Source organism: Coregonus lavaretus, assembly GCF_964263955.1.
Source record: "Coregonus lavaretus genome assembly, chromosome: 5".
In the NCBI taxonomy this organism is placed as follows: Eukaryota; Metazoa; Chordata; class Actinopteri; order Salmoniformes; family Salmonidae; genus Coregonus; species Coregonus lavaretus.
This window is the reverse complement of record NC_139992.1, coordinates 51,380,838-51,400,206: the sequence shown is the minus strand read 5'-3', so window position 1 is coordinate 51,400,206 and position 19,369 is coordinate 51,380,838. Positions and strand designations below refer to the sequence as shown.

Sequence of the window (19,369 nt, the reverse complement as noted above, 5' to 3'; positions counted from 1 at the left end):
CACCTGTCCACAGAAGCAATCAATCAATCAATCAGATTCCAAACTCTCCACCATGGCCAAGACCAAAGAGCTCTCCAAGTATGTCAGGGAGTGTCTCAAGAAGAAGCACATTAAGGTCCTGGAGTGGCCTAGCCAGTCTCCAGACCTTAATCCCATAGAAAATCTGTGGAGGGAGCTGAAGGTTCGAGTTGCCAAACGTCAGCCTCGAAACCTTAATGATTGGAGAAGATCTGCAAAGAGGAGTGGGACAAAATCCCTCCTGAGATGTGTGCAAACCTGGTGGCCAACTACAAGAAACGTCTGACCTCTGTGATTGCCAACAAGGGTTTTTCCACCAAGTACTAAGTCATGTTTTGCAGAGGGGTCAAATACTTATTTCCCTCATTAAAATGCAAATCAATTTATAACATTTTGACATGCGTTTTTGTTGTTATTCTGTCTCTCACTGTTCAAATAAACCTACCATTAAATGTATAGACTGATCATGTCTTTGTCAGTGGGAAAACGTACAAAATCAGCAGGGGATTCCCTCACTGTAGTAGCCTAAACCTATCGATGTAACATTGAGCTGAGTGAATGGAATATGAATGACAGGTTATATTGAGCTGGGTGAATGGAATATGAATGACATGTTACATTGAGCTGGGTGAATGGAATATGAATGACATGTTACATTGAGCTGGGTGAATGGAATATGAATGACAGGCATTTAATAATAGAAATGACGCCATGCTCATTCAAAATGTCTGAACTCATTAACTTCCCTAATCTTAAATGTCACCGACCGACACTGGAAATAATCAGTAGAATACATTCTATCAAGATGATGGACTTGTGGATTTTGTATTATTTTGAACATGAAAAGTAATGTATAAAACAATATATGATCATAGAAATCTATAGTATGACGGATAAAATGTTTAATGCAATTTGTAATCTGACCCTCTGATATCCAGGGATGAATGCAGCCGTCCGCGCTGTGACCCGCATGGGGATATTTGTTGGAGCCAAGATGTATCTCATATACGAGGTACTATTCTACAGTTCGTTACTGTCTTAACGTTCGTTACCCTATGTCTTAACGTTCGTTACCCTATGTCTTAACGTTCGTTACCCTATGTCTTAACGTTCGTTACCCTATGTCTTAACGTTCGTTACCCTATGTCTTAACGTTCGTTACCCTATGTCTTAACGTTCGTTACCCTATGTCTTAACGTTCGTTACCCTATGTCTTAACGTTCGTTACCCTATGTCTTAACGTTCGTTACCCTATGTCTTAACGTTCGTTACCCTATGTCTTAACGTTCGTTACCCTATGTCTTAACGTTCGTTACCCTATGTCTTAACGTTCGTTACCCTATGTCTTAACGTTCGTTACCCTATGTCTTAACGTTCGTTACCCTATGTCTTAACGTTCGTTACCCTATGTCTTAACGTTCGTTACCCTATGTCTTAACGTTCGTTACCCTATGTCTTAACGTTCGTTACCCTATGTCTTAACGTTCGTTACCCTATGTCTTAACGTTCGTTACCCTGTCTTAACGTTCGTTACTCTACGTCTTACAGTTCGTTACTCTACGTCTTACAGTTCGTTACCCTACGTCTTACAGTTCGTTACTGTCTTAACGTTCGTTACTCAATGTCTTAAAGTTCGTTACTCTGTCTTACAGTTCGTTACCCTAAGTCTTACAGGTCGTTACCCTAAGTCTTACAGGTCGTTACCCTAAGTCTTACAGGTCGTTACCCTAAGTCTTACAGGTCGTTACCCTAAGGTACTCTAAGTCTTACAGGTCATAGGCTTCTTTGTTTCCTTTAACTGACAATATCATTAATATGACAATAGGATGTTCTGCTCCGTCATGACCAGTATTGATCTGATTGATCGATGTGATTGATGTTTCTCTCTCAGGGCTACCAGGGTCTGGTGGATGGAGGGGACAACATCAAGCTGGCCCACTGGCAGAGTGTCACCAACATCATACAGCAGGTAATGGGACAACATCAAGCTGGCCCACTGGCAGAGTGTCACCAACATCATACAGCAGGTAATGGGACAACATCAAGCTGGCCCACTGGCAGAGTGTCACCAACATCATACAGCAGGTAATGGGACAACATCAAGCTGGCCCACTGGCAGAGTGTCACCAACATCATACAGCAGGTAATGGGACAACATCAAGCTGGCCCACTGGCAGAGTGTCACCAACATCATACAGCAGGTAATGGGACAACATCAAGCTGGCCCACTGGCAGAGTGTCACCAACATCATACAGCAGGTAATGGGACAACATCAAGCTGGCCCACTGGCAGAGTGTCACCAACATCATACAGCAGGTAATGGGACAACATCAAGCTGGCCCACTGGCAGAGTGTCACCAACATCATACAGCAGGTAATGGGACAACATCAAGCTGGCCCACTGGCAGAGTGTCACCAACATCATACAGCAGGTAATGGGACAACATCAAGCTGGCCCACTGGCAGAGTGTCACCAACATCATACAGCAGGTAATGGGACAACATCAAGCTGGCCCACTGGCAGAGTGTCACCAACATCATACAGCAGGTAATGGTGACCTATAGTAGCTAATGCACTCTGGGATCAGGAGTCATGATCAGAGCCATTTACATGGGATGGTCAAAAGACTGGGACCAGAAATAGGCTCTGGCATTTCTAACACACCGGCCCATTTTCTTCCTTGAGGCCCCCATTATTACACAGATCATTATAATTGTGAAAAAAACAAAACAAGACCCAATATAATTTTTTTGGCCAGATGGCCAGTCCGCTCCTGGCTTGAGCTAATCTTTTACTGTGAGGAAGGGAGAAATATTTGAAGTGATCACCGACTGTCAGCAGGACAACATGATGAACTGTGTCTCTTCAACATTCTTCAATCTCTGGATTAGTCCATATTGTTATAGGCTTATCTGCGCCCCTCGGGAGGCCCTTGGTTAACTATTTAAAGGGTAGGAAGGGCCTCCCGAGGGGCGCAGCGGTCTAAGGCATCGCAGTGCTTGGGGTGTCACTACAGCCCCGGGTTCGATCCCAGGCTGTGCGGCGGCTGTTGGCCCAGCGTTGTCCGGGTTAGGGGAGGGTTTGGCTGGCCGGGATTTCCTTGTCCCATCGCGCTCTAGCAACTCCTTGTGGCGGGCCGGGCGCCTGCAAGCTGACTTCGGTTGCCAGTTGGACAGTGTTTCCTCCGACACGTTGGTTAAGCGAGCAGTGTGTCAAGAAGCAGTGCGGCTTGGCAGGGTCGTGTTTCGGAGGATGCATGGCTCTCGACCTTCGCCTCTCCCGAGTCCGTAGGGCAGTTGCAGCGATGGGACAAGACTGTAACCAATTTGATATCACGGAAAAAGAAATAACAAAGGGTAGGGAGATAGTTATGTTTTTGGGTTATTGCATATTTATTAACTCATTTCAGGATATCTTCTAAAATACCCACAATGCACTATTTCTCAACGTCATATGGAGGATCTACTCTGTGTTACGGAGTTTGTATGCTTGCTCGGTAGCTAGCTTAAGCTAACATTAGCCACTAACTATGCTAGCATGTAATTACATTCCAGACCAAGTGTAGGTGGTGATGAGCTACAATCAGGAAGTGTGATGTAAACAAGAAGCAGATGGGGGTACATGCGGCAATGCAGCATGCCCTTCACAGACTTTGTGGCTGTGTTATCTAGTGGGAACGCATTAACAAGGCAGGCTCTAGTTCCTTCTTCCCGTGAACTCAAAACTAAAGAGAAAATCATACCTGCTTGCTCTAATTTTGTAGTACCTCATCTGTTCTGTTCTTGTTTTTGTCAGATGTTACTATGGTATACTGAAGTATAATTACAAGCATTCCATAAGTGTCAAAGGCTTTTATTGACAATTACATTAAGTTTATGCAAAGAGTCAATATTTGCAGTGTTGACCCTTCTTTTTCAAGACCTCTGCAATCCGCCCTGGCATGCTGTCAATTAACTTCTGGGCCACATCCTGACTGATGGCAGCCCATTCTTGCATAATCAATGCTTGGAGTTTGTCAGAATTTGTGGGTTTTAGTTTGTCCACCCGCCTCTTGAGGATCGACCACAAGTTCTCAATGGGATTAAGGTCTGGGGAGTTTCCTGGCCATGGACCCAAAATGTCGATGTTTTGTTCCCCGAGCCACTTAGTTATCACTTTTGGCTTATGGCAAGGTGCTCCATCATGCTGGAAAAGGCATTGTTCGTCACCAAACTGTTCTTGGATGGTTGGGAGAAGTTGCTCTCGGAGGATGTGTTGGTACCATTCTTTATTCGTGGCTGTGTTCTTAGGCAAAATTGTGAGTGAGCCCACTCCCTTGGCTGAGAAGCAACCCCACACATGAATGGTCTCAGGATGCTTTACTGTTGGCATGACACAGGACTGATGGTAGCGCTCACCTTGTCTTCTCCGGACAAGGTGTTTTCCGGATGCCCCAAACAAACGGAAAAGGGATTCATCAGAGAAAATAACTTTACCCCAGTCCTCAGCAGTTTAATCCCTGTACCTTTTGCAGAATATCAGTCTGTCCCTGATGTTTTTCCTGGAGAGAAGTGGCTTCTTCGCTGCCCTTCTTGACACCAGGCCATCCTCCAAAAGTCTTCGCCTCACTGTGCGTGCAGATGCACTCACACCTGCCTGCTACCATTCCTGAGCAAGCTCTGCACTGGTGGTGCCCCGATGAATCAACTTTAGGAGACGGTCCTGGCGCTTGCCGGACTTTCTTGGGCGCCCTGACGCCTTCTTCACAACAATTGAACCTCTTTCCTTTAAGTTCTTGATGATCCGATAAATGGTTGATTTAGGTGCAATCTTACTAGCAGCAATATCCTTGCCTGTGAAGCCCTTTTTGTGCAAAGCAATGATGACGGCACGTGTTTCCTTGCAGGTAACCATGGTTAACAGAGTTAGAACAATGATTTCAAGCACCACCCTCCTTTTAAAGCTTCCAGTCTGTTATTCTAACTCAATCAGCATGACAGAATGATCTTCAGCCTTGTCCTCGTCAACACTCTCACCTGTGTTAACGAGAGAATCACTGACATGATGGCAGCTGGTCCTTTTGTGGCAGGGCTGAAATGCAGTGGAAATGTTTTTCTGGGATTAAATTCATTTTCAAGGCAAAGAGGGACTTTGCAATTAATTGCAATTCATCTGAACACTCTTCATAACATTCTGGAGTATATGCAAATTGCCATCATAAAAACTGAGGCAGCAGACTTTGTGAAAATTAATATTTGTGTCATTCTCAAAACCTTTGACCACGACTGTAATAATAATAATAATAATAATAATAATACATATGAGATGAGTAAAGCAGTATGTAAACATTATTAAAGTGACTAGTGTTCCATTATTAAAGTGGCCAGTGATTCCATGTCTATGTATAACACATTATTACACCACTACATATCTACAATACAACACATTATTACACCACTACTCTACCACTACATATCTACAATATAACACATTATTACACCACTACATATCTACAATACAACACATTATTACACCACTACATATCTACAATACAACACATTACACCACTACATATCTACAATACAACACATTATTACACCACTACATATCTACAATACAACACATTATTACACCACTACTCTACCACTACATATCTACAATACAACACATTATTACACCACTACATATCTACAATACAACACATTATTACACCACTACATATCTACAATACAACACATTATTACACCACTACATATCTACAATACAACACATTATTACATCACTACTCTACCACTACATATCTACAATACAACACATTATTACACCACTACTCTACCACTACATATCTACAATATAACACATTATTACACCACTACATATCTACAATACAACACATTATTACACCACTACATATCTACAATACAACACATTATTACACCACTACATATCTACAATACAACACATTATTACACCACTACTCTACCACTACATATCTACAATACAACACATTATTACACCACTACATATCTACAATACAACACATTACACCACTACATATCTACAATACAACACATTATTACACCACTACATATCTACAATACAACACATTATTACACCACTACTCTACCACTACATATCTACAATACAACACATTATTACACCACTACATATCTACAATACAACACATTATTACATCACTACTCTACCACTACATACACTATCGTTCAAAAGTTTGGGGTCACTTAGAAATGTCCTTGTTTTCGAAAGAAAAGCAATTTTTTTGTCAATTTAAAATGACATCAAATTGATCAGAAATACAGTGTAGACATTGTTAATGTTGTAAATGGCTATTGTAACTGGAAACGGCAGATTTTTAATGGAATATCTACATAGGCGTACAGAGGCCCATTATCAGCAACCATCAGTCCTGTGTTCCAATGGCACGTTGTGTTTGCTAATCCAAGTTTATCATTTTAAAAGGCTAATTGATCATTAGAAAACCGTTTTGCAATTATGTTGGATGACATATCGCTGCAGAATGCTGTGGTAACCATGCTGGTTAAGGGTGTCTTGAATTCTAAATAAATCACAGACAGTGTCACCAGCAAAGCACCCCCATACCATAACACCTCCTCCTCCATGCTTTACGGTGGGAACTACACATGCGGAGATCATCTGTTCACCCACACCGCGTCTCACAAAGACACGGCAGTTGGAACCAAATATCTCAAATTTGGACTCCAGACCAAAGGACACATTTCCACCGGTCTAATGTCCATTGCTCATGTTTCTTGGCCCAAGCAGGTCTCTTCTTATTATTTGTGTCCTTTAGTAGTGGTTTCTTTGCAGCAATTCGACCATGAAGGCCTGATTCACACAGTCCCCTCTGAACAGTTGATGTTGAGATGTGTCTGTTACTTGAACTCTGTGAAGCATTTATTTGGGCTGCAATTTCTGAGGCTGGTAACTCTAATTAACGTATCCTCTGCAGCAGAGGTAACTCTGGGTCTTTCATTCCTGTGGCGGTCCTCATGAGAGCCAGTTTCATCATATCGCTTGATGGTTTTTGCGACTGCACTTGAAGAAACTTTCAAAGTTCTTGAAATGTTCAGTATTGACTGACCTTCATGTCTTGAAGTAATGATGGACTGTTGTTTCTCTTTGCTTTTTTGAGCTGTTCTTGCCATAATATGGACTTGGTCTTTTACCAAATAGGGCTATCTTCGGTATACCACCCCTACCTTGTCACAACACAACTGATTGGCTCAAGAAGGAAAGAAATTCCACAAATTAACGTTTAACAAGGCACACCTGTTAATTGAAATGCATTCCAGGTGACTACCTCATGAAGCTGGTTGAGAGAATGCCAAGAGTGTGCAAAGCTGTCATCAAGGCAAAGGGTGGCTATTTGAAGAATCTCAAATATAAAACATATTTTAATTTGTTTAACACTTTTTTGGTTACTACATGATTCCATTTGTGTTATTTCATAGTTTTGATGTCTTCACTATTATTCTACAATGTAGAAAATAGTAAAACTAAAGAAAAGCCCTTGAATTAGTAGGTGTGTCCAAACTTTTGACTGGTACTGTACATTATCAAGCATTTCACACACGTACTGACTTAGCACTTGGTGGTCTATAGCAGCTTCCCACCAGAATGGGCTTTAGGTGAGGCAGGTGAACCTGTAGCCATATTACTTCAACAGCATTTAACATGAGATCCTCTCTAAGCTTTACAGGAATATGACTCTGAATATAAACAGCAACACCTCCCCCATTGGCGTTCCTGTCTCTTCTGTAGATGTTGTAACCATGTATTGCTATCATAGAAGGTATTATCTAAGTGAGTTTCAGAGATAGTCAGTATATGAATGTTATCTGTTACTAGCAAGTTACCGATTTCTTGAACCTCGTTTCTTAAGCAGTGCCTTCAGATGGTATTCACTTTTTCCACCTTTTGTTACGTACAAAGTGGGATTAAAATTGATTTAATTGTCTTTTATTAATGATCTACACAAAATATTCTGTACATTTCCAAGTGGAAGAAAAATTCATGTAAAGAATTAATGAAAATAAAACCCTACTCTGTGTGTGTGTGTGTGTGTGTGTGTGTGTGTGCGTGTATACTGTATCTTGATTAGATAAGTATTCAACCCTCTTAGTCAATACATGTTAGAATCACCTTTGGCCGCGATTTACAGCTGTGAGTCTTTCCATGGCAGGATTGTGCAACATTTGCCCATTATTCTTTTCAAAATTCTTCAAGCTCTGTCAAATTGGTTGTTGATCGTTGCTAGACAATCATTTAAAAATCAAATTAAATGTTATTTGCCACATGCGCCGAACACAACCGGTGTAGACCTTACAGTGAAATGCTTACTTAACAAGCCCTTAACCAACAATGCCGTTTTAAGAAAAAAAGTGTTAAGTAAAAAATAGACAAGTAGAAAAATAACAAATAATTAAAGAGCAGCAGTAAAATAAAATAAAATAATAATAATAATAATAAAATAACAGTAGGGAAGCTATATACAGGGGGTACCGGTACCGAGTCAATGTGCGGGGGCACCGGTTAGTCGAGGTAAATGAGGTAATATGTACATGTGGGTAGAGTTAAAGTAACTATGCATACATAATAAACAGAGTAGCAGCAGCATAAAAGAGGGGGTGGGGGGGGGGGGGCAATGCAAATAGTCTGGGTAGCCATGATTAGGGTAGCTGGGTAGCCATGATTGGGCGGCAGGAGCCGACTAGGTGAAAAATCTGTCGATGTGCCCTTGAGCTAGGCACTTAACCGTAATTGCTCCTGTAAGTCGCTCTGGATAAGAGCGTCTGCTAAATGACTAAAATGTAAATGTACTATTGTATTGTGGAGTAACTACAATGTTGTTGATCCATCCTCAGTTTTCTCCTATCGCTGTAACTGTTTTAAAGTCACCATTGGCCTCATGGTGAAATCCCTGAGAGGTTTCCTTCCTCTCCGGCAACTGAGTTAGGAAGGATGCCTATCTTTGTAGTGACTGGGTGTATTGATGCACCATCCAAAGTGTAATTAATAACTTCAAAGGGATATTCAATGTCTGCTTTTTTATTTACTTTTACATATCTACCAATAGGTGCCCTTCTTTGCGAGTCATTGGAAAACCTCCCTGGTCTTTGGTTGAATCTGTGTTTGAAATTCACTGCTCAACTGAGGGACCTTACAGATAATTGTATGTGTGGGGTACAGAGATGACGTAGTCATTCAAAAATCATGTTAAACATTATTATTGCATACAGAGTGAGTCCACGCAACTAATTAAGCAAATGTTTCCTGTGCTCGTGCTCCAGGATAGCAGGTTTTTGCCCCAGGAACCAAGACGTTTCTCACGATAGAGCTGCCGATGCTGACGGTGAAATGGCTGTGGTTTAGGGGACCCTTCGAGGACTGATGGGAGGTGGGGCCCGATGGACCCGAGCCAGCCGTAGAATCCATCATGGCTGAGGAAGGCGGAGTCTCAGACACCATACGGAACCAGAAGGAGGATTCCCCCTGGGATGGAAACAGGGTAGAGGACGATGGCACGGCAACCTCCGAGGTTGGCGAAGCTGTTTGATGTCTGGATTCCCAAAGCCAAATAATCACAATCAGTTCACCATTGACTGCTGGCGGGTGGCCTGGTTCCATTACTGGATAGCGGGATCTGTGGCATCCAGTAGCTCCATGAGAAGAGGCAGTCCCAAATCGGGAAAATCCAAGCAGCTGTCTTCGTTAGTTTGATGGCTAGCAGCTTAGCTAGCTAGCTAAGGTTTAGCGGCCCTGTCAAGCATGCTTTAAACTGTCTTCCTGGACAAGAAATAGCGGTCCTAGCTCTTAAATGCTAACCGCGTCGCGGAATCCGTGCAAAAACAAGTGCTGTATTTATAATCTAACAGATTGGCTACTTTTAGTCAAAAACAACAAACCGAGTAGCCAAATGTTTCCAGCATTCAGCTGCGCACTCTGATTCAGTGTTGCTTGCTTCTAAGCATAGAAGGATTTGAACTTGTCTGGTTCGCGTCACTGAGAAAGCTTGCGGCTAGGCTCCCCTTTGTAATCTGTGATAGTTTGCAAGCCCTGCCACATGACGCCCTGCCGGCGTAATAGGATTCGATCTTAGTCCTGTGTTGACGTTTTTACTGTATGATGGTTCGTCGGAGGTCGTTGCGGGATTTGTTACAAGCGGCCGAATTCGTGTCCCGCTCTTTGAAAGTGGCAGCTCTAGCCTTTAGCTCAATGCGGACTTTGCCTGTAATCCATGGCTTCTGGTTGGGATATGTACATACGATCACTGTGGGGACGTCGTCGTCAATGCACTTATTAATGAAGCCGGTGACTGATGTGGTAAACTCCTCCAATGTTATCGGATGAATCCCAGAACATATTCCAGTCTGTGCTAGAGAAACAGTCCTGTAGCTTAGTATCCACTTCATCGGAACACCTCCGTATTGAGCTGGTACTTCCTGTTTTTGAGTTTTTGCTTGTAAGCAGGAATCAGGAGGATAGAGTTATGGTCAGATTTGCCAAATGGAGGGCAAGGGAGCGCTTTGTATGTGTGGAGTAAAGGTGATCTAGAGTTGCACAGGTGACATGCTTGTAAAAATGAGGTAAGACGGATTTCAGTTTCCCTGCATTAAAATCACCGGCCACTAGGAGTGCTGCCTCAGGATGTGCATTTTCTTGTTTGCGTGGAATATGGAACCAAATACTACACTTTTTACTACTTTTAATACACATACTGTGAATTTGTCAATACTTTTGGTTCCCTAAAAGGGGGGAACTATGTACAAAAAGTGCTGTAATTTCGAAACGGGTCACCCGACATGGATGACAATACTCTCAAATTAAAGCTGACAGTCTGCACTTTAACCTTTTTTTTATTTTGTTGATTTTGTACCTTTATTTAACCAGGTAAGCCAGTTGAGAACAAGTTCTTATTTACAACTGCGACCTGGCCAATTTAAAAACAACAACACAGAGTTACATATGGGGTAAACGAAACAAACAGTCAAAAAAACAGGCTATTTACACGAGGACACTACAGAACACACGACCGCACTGCTACGCCATCTTGGAAACACCTCATAGTCATTGTATTGTTTCAAATCCAAAGTGCTGGAGTACAGAGTCAAAACAACAACAAAAATGGTCACTGTCTCACTATCCTCTGTTCTCTCCCTCCCTCCCTGTCTAGTTCTTCTTGTCAGATGGTAAGTTCTTTCTGCATGTGGTGCTGTAGCCTGTAGCAATCACCAGTCTCATCAGTAGATAAATAGCAGAGATGTAATTGTCGCGATCTTATGTTCTAATGCATTTTTTAACTCTTATCAATGTTTTAAAGCAGTCTAATTCAGTGTTTGTGTGTGTGTGTATTGTTGAATGTTATACAACGGGTGGTTCTGATTTTGAATGCTGATTGGTTAAAACCGCATTCCAGCCGGTGTCTGTTCCAAAAGTTACCACCGGCTAAATCTATGACGTTAAAATGCTTATTTACTCTGTTCCATCTGACTGCACAATCCACAGTCTCATCAGCCCAGCCAGGCAATTTATAAACTTGATCTTCACTATAAAAAGCATCTAGACATTCTCACATTTCTTTTAGACAAACATTTAGTTTTCAACAGCGGAGATTTGTATAAACCTTGCTCTCTGTCTCTCCGACATTTGCAACATTGTTTCAATATTCAAATTCGATTTCCAGCTGTAATGAATGTTTCGGGAGCCGGGATGAGACAGACAGACAGGCAGGCAAAGTTTCTCAGCCAGTCGAAATCATGAATCAGCTGGAATGATTTTTATGGATACTGCGCATTTGGAAAGTATTCAGACCCCTTCCCTTTTTCCACATTTTGTTACGTAACAGCCTTATACTAAAATTGATTAAATAAATACAAATCCTCATCAATCTACACACAATACCCCATAATGACAAAGCGAAAAAAGTTTTTTTTTGTAATTACAAAATGAAAGTACCTTATTTACATAAGTATTCAGACCCTTTGCTATGAGACTCGAAATTGAGCTCAGGTGCATCCTGTTTCCATTGATCATCCTTGAGATGTTTCTACAACTTGATTGGAGTCCACCTGTGGTAAATTCAATTGATTGGACATGATTTGGAAAGGCCCACACCTGTCTATATAAGGTCCCACAGTTGACAATGTATGTCAGAGCAAAAACCAAGCCATGAGGTCGAAGAAATTGTCCGTAGAGCTCCGAGACAGGATTGTGTCGAGGCACAGATCTGGGGAAGGGTACCAAAACATTTCTGCAGCATTGAAGGTCCCCAAGAACACAGTGGCCTCCATCATTCTTAAATGGAAGAAGTTTGGAACCACCAAGACTCTTCCTAGAGCTGGCCACCCGGCCAAACTGAACAATCAGGGGTGAAGAGCCTTGGTCAGGGAGGAGACCAAGACAGAGTTCCTATGTGGAGATGGAGAACCTTCCAGAAGGACAACAATCTCAGCAGCACTCCACCAATCAGGCCTTTATGGTAGAGTGGCCAGACGGAAGCCACTCCTCAGTAAAAGGCACATGACAGCCCGCTTGGAGTTTGCCCAAAGGCACCTAAAGGACTCAGACCATGAGAAACAAGATTCTCTGGTCTGATGAAACCAAGATTGAACTCTTTGGCCTGAATGCCAAGCGTCACGTCTGGAGGAAACCTGGTACCATCCCTATGGTGAAGCATGGTGGTGGCAGCATCATGCTGTGGGGATGTTTTTCAGCGGCAGGGACTGAGAGACTAGTCAGGATCGAGGGAAAGATGAACGGAGCAAAGAACAGAGAGATCCTTGATGAAAACCTGCTCAGGACCTCAGACTGGGGCGAAGGTTCACCTTCCAACAGGACAACAACCCTAAGCACACAGCCAAGACAACGCAGGAGAGGCTTCGGGACAAGTCTCTGAATGTCCTTGAGTGGCCCAGCCACAGCCTGGACTTGAACCCGATCGAACATCTCTGGAGAGACCTGAAAATAGCTGTGCAGCGACGCTCCCCATCCAACCTGACAGAGCTTGAGAGGATCTGCAGAGAAGAATGGGAGAAACTCCCCAAATACAGGTGTGCCAAGCATGTAGCGTCATACCCAAGAAGACTCAAGGCTGTAATCGCTGCCAAAGGTGATTCAACAAAGCACTGAGTAAAGGGTCTGAATACTTATGTAAAAATGTTTTTATTTTTATTATATACATTTGCAACCATTTCTCTAAACCTGTTTTTGCTTTGTCATTATGGGGTATTGTGTGTAGATTGAGGGGGGGACTATTCAATCCATTTTAGAATAAGGCTATAACGTAACAAAATGTGGGAAACGTCAAGGGGTCTGAATACTTTCCAAAAGCACTGTATATAGAAATATCAATTGAAAGAAGGTAAAACGAAGTGCAGCTAGTTTCTTTCCAGCTTCAGTTTGAAGTGATTGTGTTAGCTGTGTTGTTGGCTAGTTCCTCTGACGAGAGAGCACATTTTCTATGCCAGGCGAAATCGCGCCACATTAGCTCATTGTTATGGATTTATCCAAATGTCACTAGAAAACAGCTTAAACAAATGCAGCTTCTGTTGTTATTCTGGCTGCACTGTTTGACGTGACTGTAAGTTAGCCATAGTTGGCTAGCTAGCAAGCAAGGGATAAGAACGTTGCCAGCCAGTATGAAAATGGAACATTTAGAACGAACGACTGGGTCGCGTCCATAGATACAGAACAAAAAGACTGAACGACTGGGTCGCGTCCATAGATACAGAACAAAAAGACTGAACGACTGGGTCGCGTCAATAGATACAGAACAAAAAGACTGAACGACTGGGTCGCGTCTCTGCCGAACCAATAGAACGAACAATCAGCTGGCTTTGGTAGCAACCCTAGATTTGTGTCGGGACTATATCTTGTTGAAGGATGAAATAGTATGAATAAATTAATCCAAATAACGTTTTTAATGAAAACTTGTACATTATTATTTGAATATGATGGTAACCCGTTGTATAAATGAGATGATGCCCTCAAAGCCGGTGTTTGGAGGACTTCGACCCGTGCCAGTATATCCTCCAAACACCGGCTTCTCGGGCATTATCACTTAACTGTTTGTTCTCAGAGTTGCTGTATGAAGACTGTTTGAGATGTCCCTCCCTTGCCTGTTCAGCTCCTGTCCTGTTATTAATGTGTGGGTCTACTGCTTTGCATTGCAATGGTACAATCCATTGCTATGCAGTTGTTAACTCTTAGTCTGCAATGCTATTTCTGATTTCAAAGCGCTGCATGGTCAATCCGACGTCCTGCATTAAGGTGATACGGCCTCTGCAGAAGTCAGGACATTCATACTTCTTGCAGAGCAGAGATGTTGTGTTTATACAGGCCCTCCCGCCCCCCACCTACCGTCAACAAATCATGTCAATGCGGAGCTATACGGAGTTCCGCATTTTGCAACATTTGGAAGGCGCGCAGCGGTACGGAGCTCAGTTTGGCCTCCGCGTGCCTCCGGATTGCCTCACACCCTCCATATGGAGCCACAGACCACATTTTCAGATCAAGCATGAATTGGCTTTAAGAAATGCAGCCTGTACAATTTAGCTAGCTAGACAAACACCAACAACACAGCATCAATTGGCTTTTAGTGTGGAGCTGTGACATGTAACTATAGCTACCTCAGCCCTACTAAATATATCTGCCGGTGCTTTGTTGAGTATTTGCTGTTTCTGTGTTCTGAATCTCGTTTTTCTATGCTGTAATCTATGGTATAACATTCCATCTCATCAATGCTGGTGGAGAGGGAGAGAGAGAGACTACTTAAGATCACACAGGCCACCAGATAAGACAGGAGATTTACACCAGATAGGACAGATTGACCCTAACTCCCCGGCACATAGACTACTGCAGCGTAGATACTGGAGACTGTCTGTGATTCAGTCTGTGACTGTCTTGTCTGTTGTCTCTCCCTCAGGGTGGCACGGTGATCGGCAGTGCTCGCTGTAAGGCCTTTACCACGCGGGACGGTCGCCTGGCAGCAGCCTTTAACCTGGTGAAGAGAGGCATCACCAACCTCTGTGTGTGTGGAGGAGACGGCAGCCTCACCGGAGCCAACATCTTCAGGACTGAGTGGAGTGGACTGCTGGCTGAACTGGTACAGAAAGGTAACGCGCTCTTAAAGCAGTTACTCATTCTGTAATAAACACATTATGCTTTATACTTCCTTGGCTTTTCCCAGTCATTTCACCATATTTTTTAAAGGATATTAGGATATGGCATCCAGTATTTTTTACACTGACTACAGTGTGTTAGCTTGTCTGTGGGTTAGCTTGTCAGTGTGTTAGCTTGTCAGTGTGTTAGCTTGTCAGTGTGTTAGCTTGTCTGTGGGTTAGCTTGTCAGTGTGTTAGCTTGTCAGTGTGTTAGCTTGTCAGTGTGTTAGCTTGTCAGTGTGTTAGCTTGTCTGTGGGTTAGCTTGTCAGTGGGTTAGCTTGTCAGTGGGTTAGCTTGTCAGTGGGTTAGCTTGTCAGTGTGTTAGCTTGTCAGTGTGTTAGCTTGTCTGTGGGTTAGCTTGTCTGTGGGTTAGCTTGTCTGTGGGTTAGCTTGTCTGTGGGTTAGCTTGTCTGTGGGTTAGCTTGTCTGTGGGTTAGCTTGTCAGTGTGTTAGCTTGTCAGTGTGTTAGCTTGTCAGTGTGTTAGCTTGTCAGTGTGTTAGCTTGTCAGTGTGTTAGCTTGTCAGTGTGTTAGCTTGTCAGTGTGTTAGCTTGTCTGTGTGTTAGCTTGTCTATGTGTTAGCTTGTCAGTGTGTTAGCTTGTCTGTGTGTTACAGTTGTCTGTGTGTCCTCCAGGTCGGATCACAGACACCCTAGCGAAACAGCATAATCACCTGAACATCGTAGGGCTGGTTGGATCTATAGACAACGACTTCTGTGGGACAGACATGACGATAGGAGCTGACTCCGCCCTGCATCGCATCATGGAGATAGTGGATGCCATCACCACCACAGCACAGAGGTACACACAGCTTCGTTAGTCATTCAGCAGACGTTCTGATCCAGAGAGACTCAGTTAGTGCATTCCTTTTCAGATAGCTAGGTGGCACCACCACATGGGTCTTTCTAGAAATAATGTGGCCATGTGTAAAAAAAAGAAAGCAGCCACTTTTCGAATAATTATGTTTTTAGGCCTTGCCAATGCATGGATATTCAAATTATTATTACATTCTAAAATATGTGAGAATATGGACTTGCCTGACTAAATACATTATTTAAAACATTTTATGAGGTGAGCCATGCGATAAAAAGAAAAAAGAATAATAACATTATAAAATAAAAGTTGTACCCCTTGTAATAATACTAAACACATTTTTTTGGGACAGAATATCTAAAAAAGGTATAATCTTGGTAAATGATATCATCGGTAGGACTGGTGGAGTTATAGACAGCCGTCCCATATAGATTGCAAAATAGTTGGGAAGAGATTTTTGACGTACCGATTCCATGGCATAGTGTTTATGAACTGACACGCAAAACGACGCCGGATTCAAAACTTTGAATTGTTCAATTTAAATGATTATATAAAATTCTTGCTACCAATAGAATGTTATTTATATGGGGGATACAATCTTCCCAGCTCTGCAGATTTGGCTGTGAAGAGACAGAATCATTAGATCATTTGTTTTGGTTCTGTCCATTTGTAGCTTGTTTTTGGTCACAGGTCCAGGAATGGCTGAAGGATTGCAATATTTACCTGGAGCTAACCCTGCAGATAGCACTACTGGGTGATCTGAAAAGTCATAGTCAATCGATCAATAATAGAATAATACTTTTAGCAAAAATGTTTTATTTTTAATTCACAATCTGTAGAAGCAATGAGAATAGAAAGGTTCAGAACTTTTGTAAAACATCACAGTACGGTTGAAAAATATATGGCAAATAGAAATCCAACATGGATATGAGAGAAGAAAAAACCATATGGGGGATTGGAAGTAATGCAGACAATTACATTGATGGAAGTTACAATCTATCTGCAATATTAAAGTTGATCTACCCCCTAATAAATAAATAAATAATAATAATAACCAACCCACTTAGAAGTGTTTACTTCAGGCTGACTACTATCATCTATTGAGTTGCAACGTCCCATAAATTGAATGTCCACTTTAAATTGAATACTTAAAGTATCTACAAAATGAGTTTTGCAGCGACATAATTCAAAAGGAAGGCTACAGATTGTTTCCTTTTACTGTTTGCAAATGATTATTTTGATTCCCATGATTCAATTCACCGCGATCTAACCAAACCCAAACTACTACAATGGCGAAGCACATCATTCAGTTAGTCAATGTATCTGCTATCATTTCTTATAACCGACAATAACTTTTGAACATCAGATCGGCATTTACTTAACTAAATTCCGGCTTCAATTTACAGTTACTTGATAATAAGACAGATGATCGTGGATTTGCTACCAACGGGACTCTCGTAACTGCAATATTCTCTGTTTTCTGAAACATGGCCTTCGGAGAAGATACCCCCCATGGCTATCCAACACAATGGATTTTCCATTCACCAAGTGGACAAAACAGTGGAGTCAGGGAAATAGAGAGGGGGAGGGGTTTGCCTCTTCATCAACGACAAATGGTGTTCTGACTCGAGTGCAGTGGATGTCTCTACCCATTGTTCACCCGTCTTGGAATACCTGATGGTCAAATGCTGACCCTTCTACCTCCCGGGGAGTTTTCAGCTGTTATCGTGACTGTTGTATACATTCCACCTCAGGACAAGAAATATAACAAGCTGGTGAACTATATGAGGCTCTAAACAAGCAGGAAATGTTGTTGACGGCAATTTTAATTCCGCATCATTAAGACACGTTGTGCCCAACTTCCATCAACACTTCTCCCTCGCCACTAGGGGCGATGAACTCATAGACCACTGTTACTCTACCCACAAGCAAGCATACAAGACCCTCCCTCGTCCTCCATTCGGCAGATCAGATCATGACTCCATACTCCTGCTTCCTGTTTACGAGCAGACGCTCAAACAGGAAGTACCTGTGACTCGCTCTGTTGAGAAATGGTCTCCAGAATCGGAGGTTATGCTACAGGACTGCTCTGCTAGCTCTGACTGGAATATGTTCCGAGACTCCCCCAACAACATCGACGCGCTAACCACCTCCGTCACAAGCTTCATTAGGAAATGCAGCGTTGACGATGTTCCCACAGTAATGGTTTGCTGCTTCCCCAATCAAAGCTAAAGGACAGGGCTACCGCACAAAGACAACCCTGAGATTATGGCTGAGGACAGGAACAAGTGCAAGAAGTCAAATTACGACCACTACAGACTCATCAAACGAGCAAAAGAACAATATAGGAATAAGGTGGAATCATATTACACAGCTCTGACGCAGCATGTGGCAGTCAATTACAGATTACAAAGGAAGACCCAGCTGTGATCTGCCCAACGATGCCTATCTACCAGACGAACTCGATGCATTTTATGCACGCTTCGACAATAACAACCCCGTACCGTGCGTGAGGGCCCCCACCGACCCAGAGGACTGGGTGATCTCGCTCTCAGAGGCCGGCTTGAGTAAGGTCTTTATTCAGGTGAACACTTGCAAGGCGGAGGGGCCAGACAGTATGCCTGGGTGCATTCTCAGAGCATGCGCAGAACAGCTGGCTGGCATATTGAGTTTGAGTTGAGTTTTGAGTTTGAGTTTATTTTTACAGGGACAGTGCACATTAATCAACGTTTCAGTAAAAGTGCCGGTTTTAGCCAGCCGGCTAATTTTCAACCGCAGTCCCTGGGCAGGTTATTAAAAACAATTACAATATGGACAATAACAACATAGAACAAGACATAGCATACAGACATAGCAACATAGGACAAACAAGACGTAGCATACAGACCGAGCAACATAGAACAAAAAGCAGCAAGACAAAATTCATAAAAGCAACAAAATGTTTCCACACCTCACAAGTTACAGACAACAGACATGGAAAGCGGCAACACACAGCTAGGGACCATGTTCACAAATCTGATTGACCTTTAGCCATGTCTTCAAGCATTTTGTGAAAGTGTGATATGTGGTGCAGTTGTGTGTGTCTGATGGCAGTGTATTCCAGACATGGGAAGCTCTCACAGAAAAAGCAGATTTACTAAAGGTGCTTTTCCTTAGGGGAACTACACAGTCACCTCTCATGGCAGACCTTGTGGATCTGCTGCCATATGTTTGGTTTTTCTGTTTAACAAAAATACTGAGTGGAGGGGGAGCCAAGCCATTTAGGATCTTGAATACAAGACATGCATCGGTGTATTGCACAAGATTTTCCCAACTCAGGAGCTCATGCTTTCTAAGGATGTGACAGTGATGATGGC

At 42.6% G+C, this 19,369-nt stretch overlaps 2 protein-coding genes across 4 annotated transcripts in view; one reads left to right on the top strand and one right to left on the bottom strand.

Moving 5' to 3' along the window:
* The window catches only part of LOC311129748 (neuron navigator 3-like), a 753,845-nt gene that overhangs the window by 241,164 nt on the left and 493,312 nt on the right, over positions 1-19,369 (bottom strand). The gene's annotated exons all lie outside the window — the stretch shown is intronic.
* LOC311130019 (ATP-dependent 6-phosphofructokinase, liver type-like) overlaps positions 1-19,369 on the top strand; it is a 70,982-nt gene that overhangs the window by 7,175 nt on the left and 44,438 nt on the right. Inside the window, exons 2-5 of the mRNA XM_084162621.1 lie at positions 957-1,030; positions 1,910-1,987; positions 14,965-15,154; positions 15,836-16,001. Coding sequence (XP_084018747.1) covers positions 957-1,030; positions 1,910-1,987; positions 14,965-15,154; positions 15,836-16,001 — 508 coding nt within the window. The remainder of the gene's footprint in view (positions 1-956; positions 1,031-1,909; positions 1,988-14,964; positions 15,155-15,835; positions 16,002-19,369) is intronic.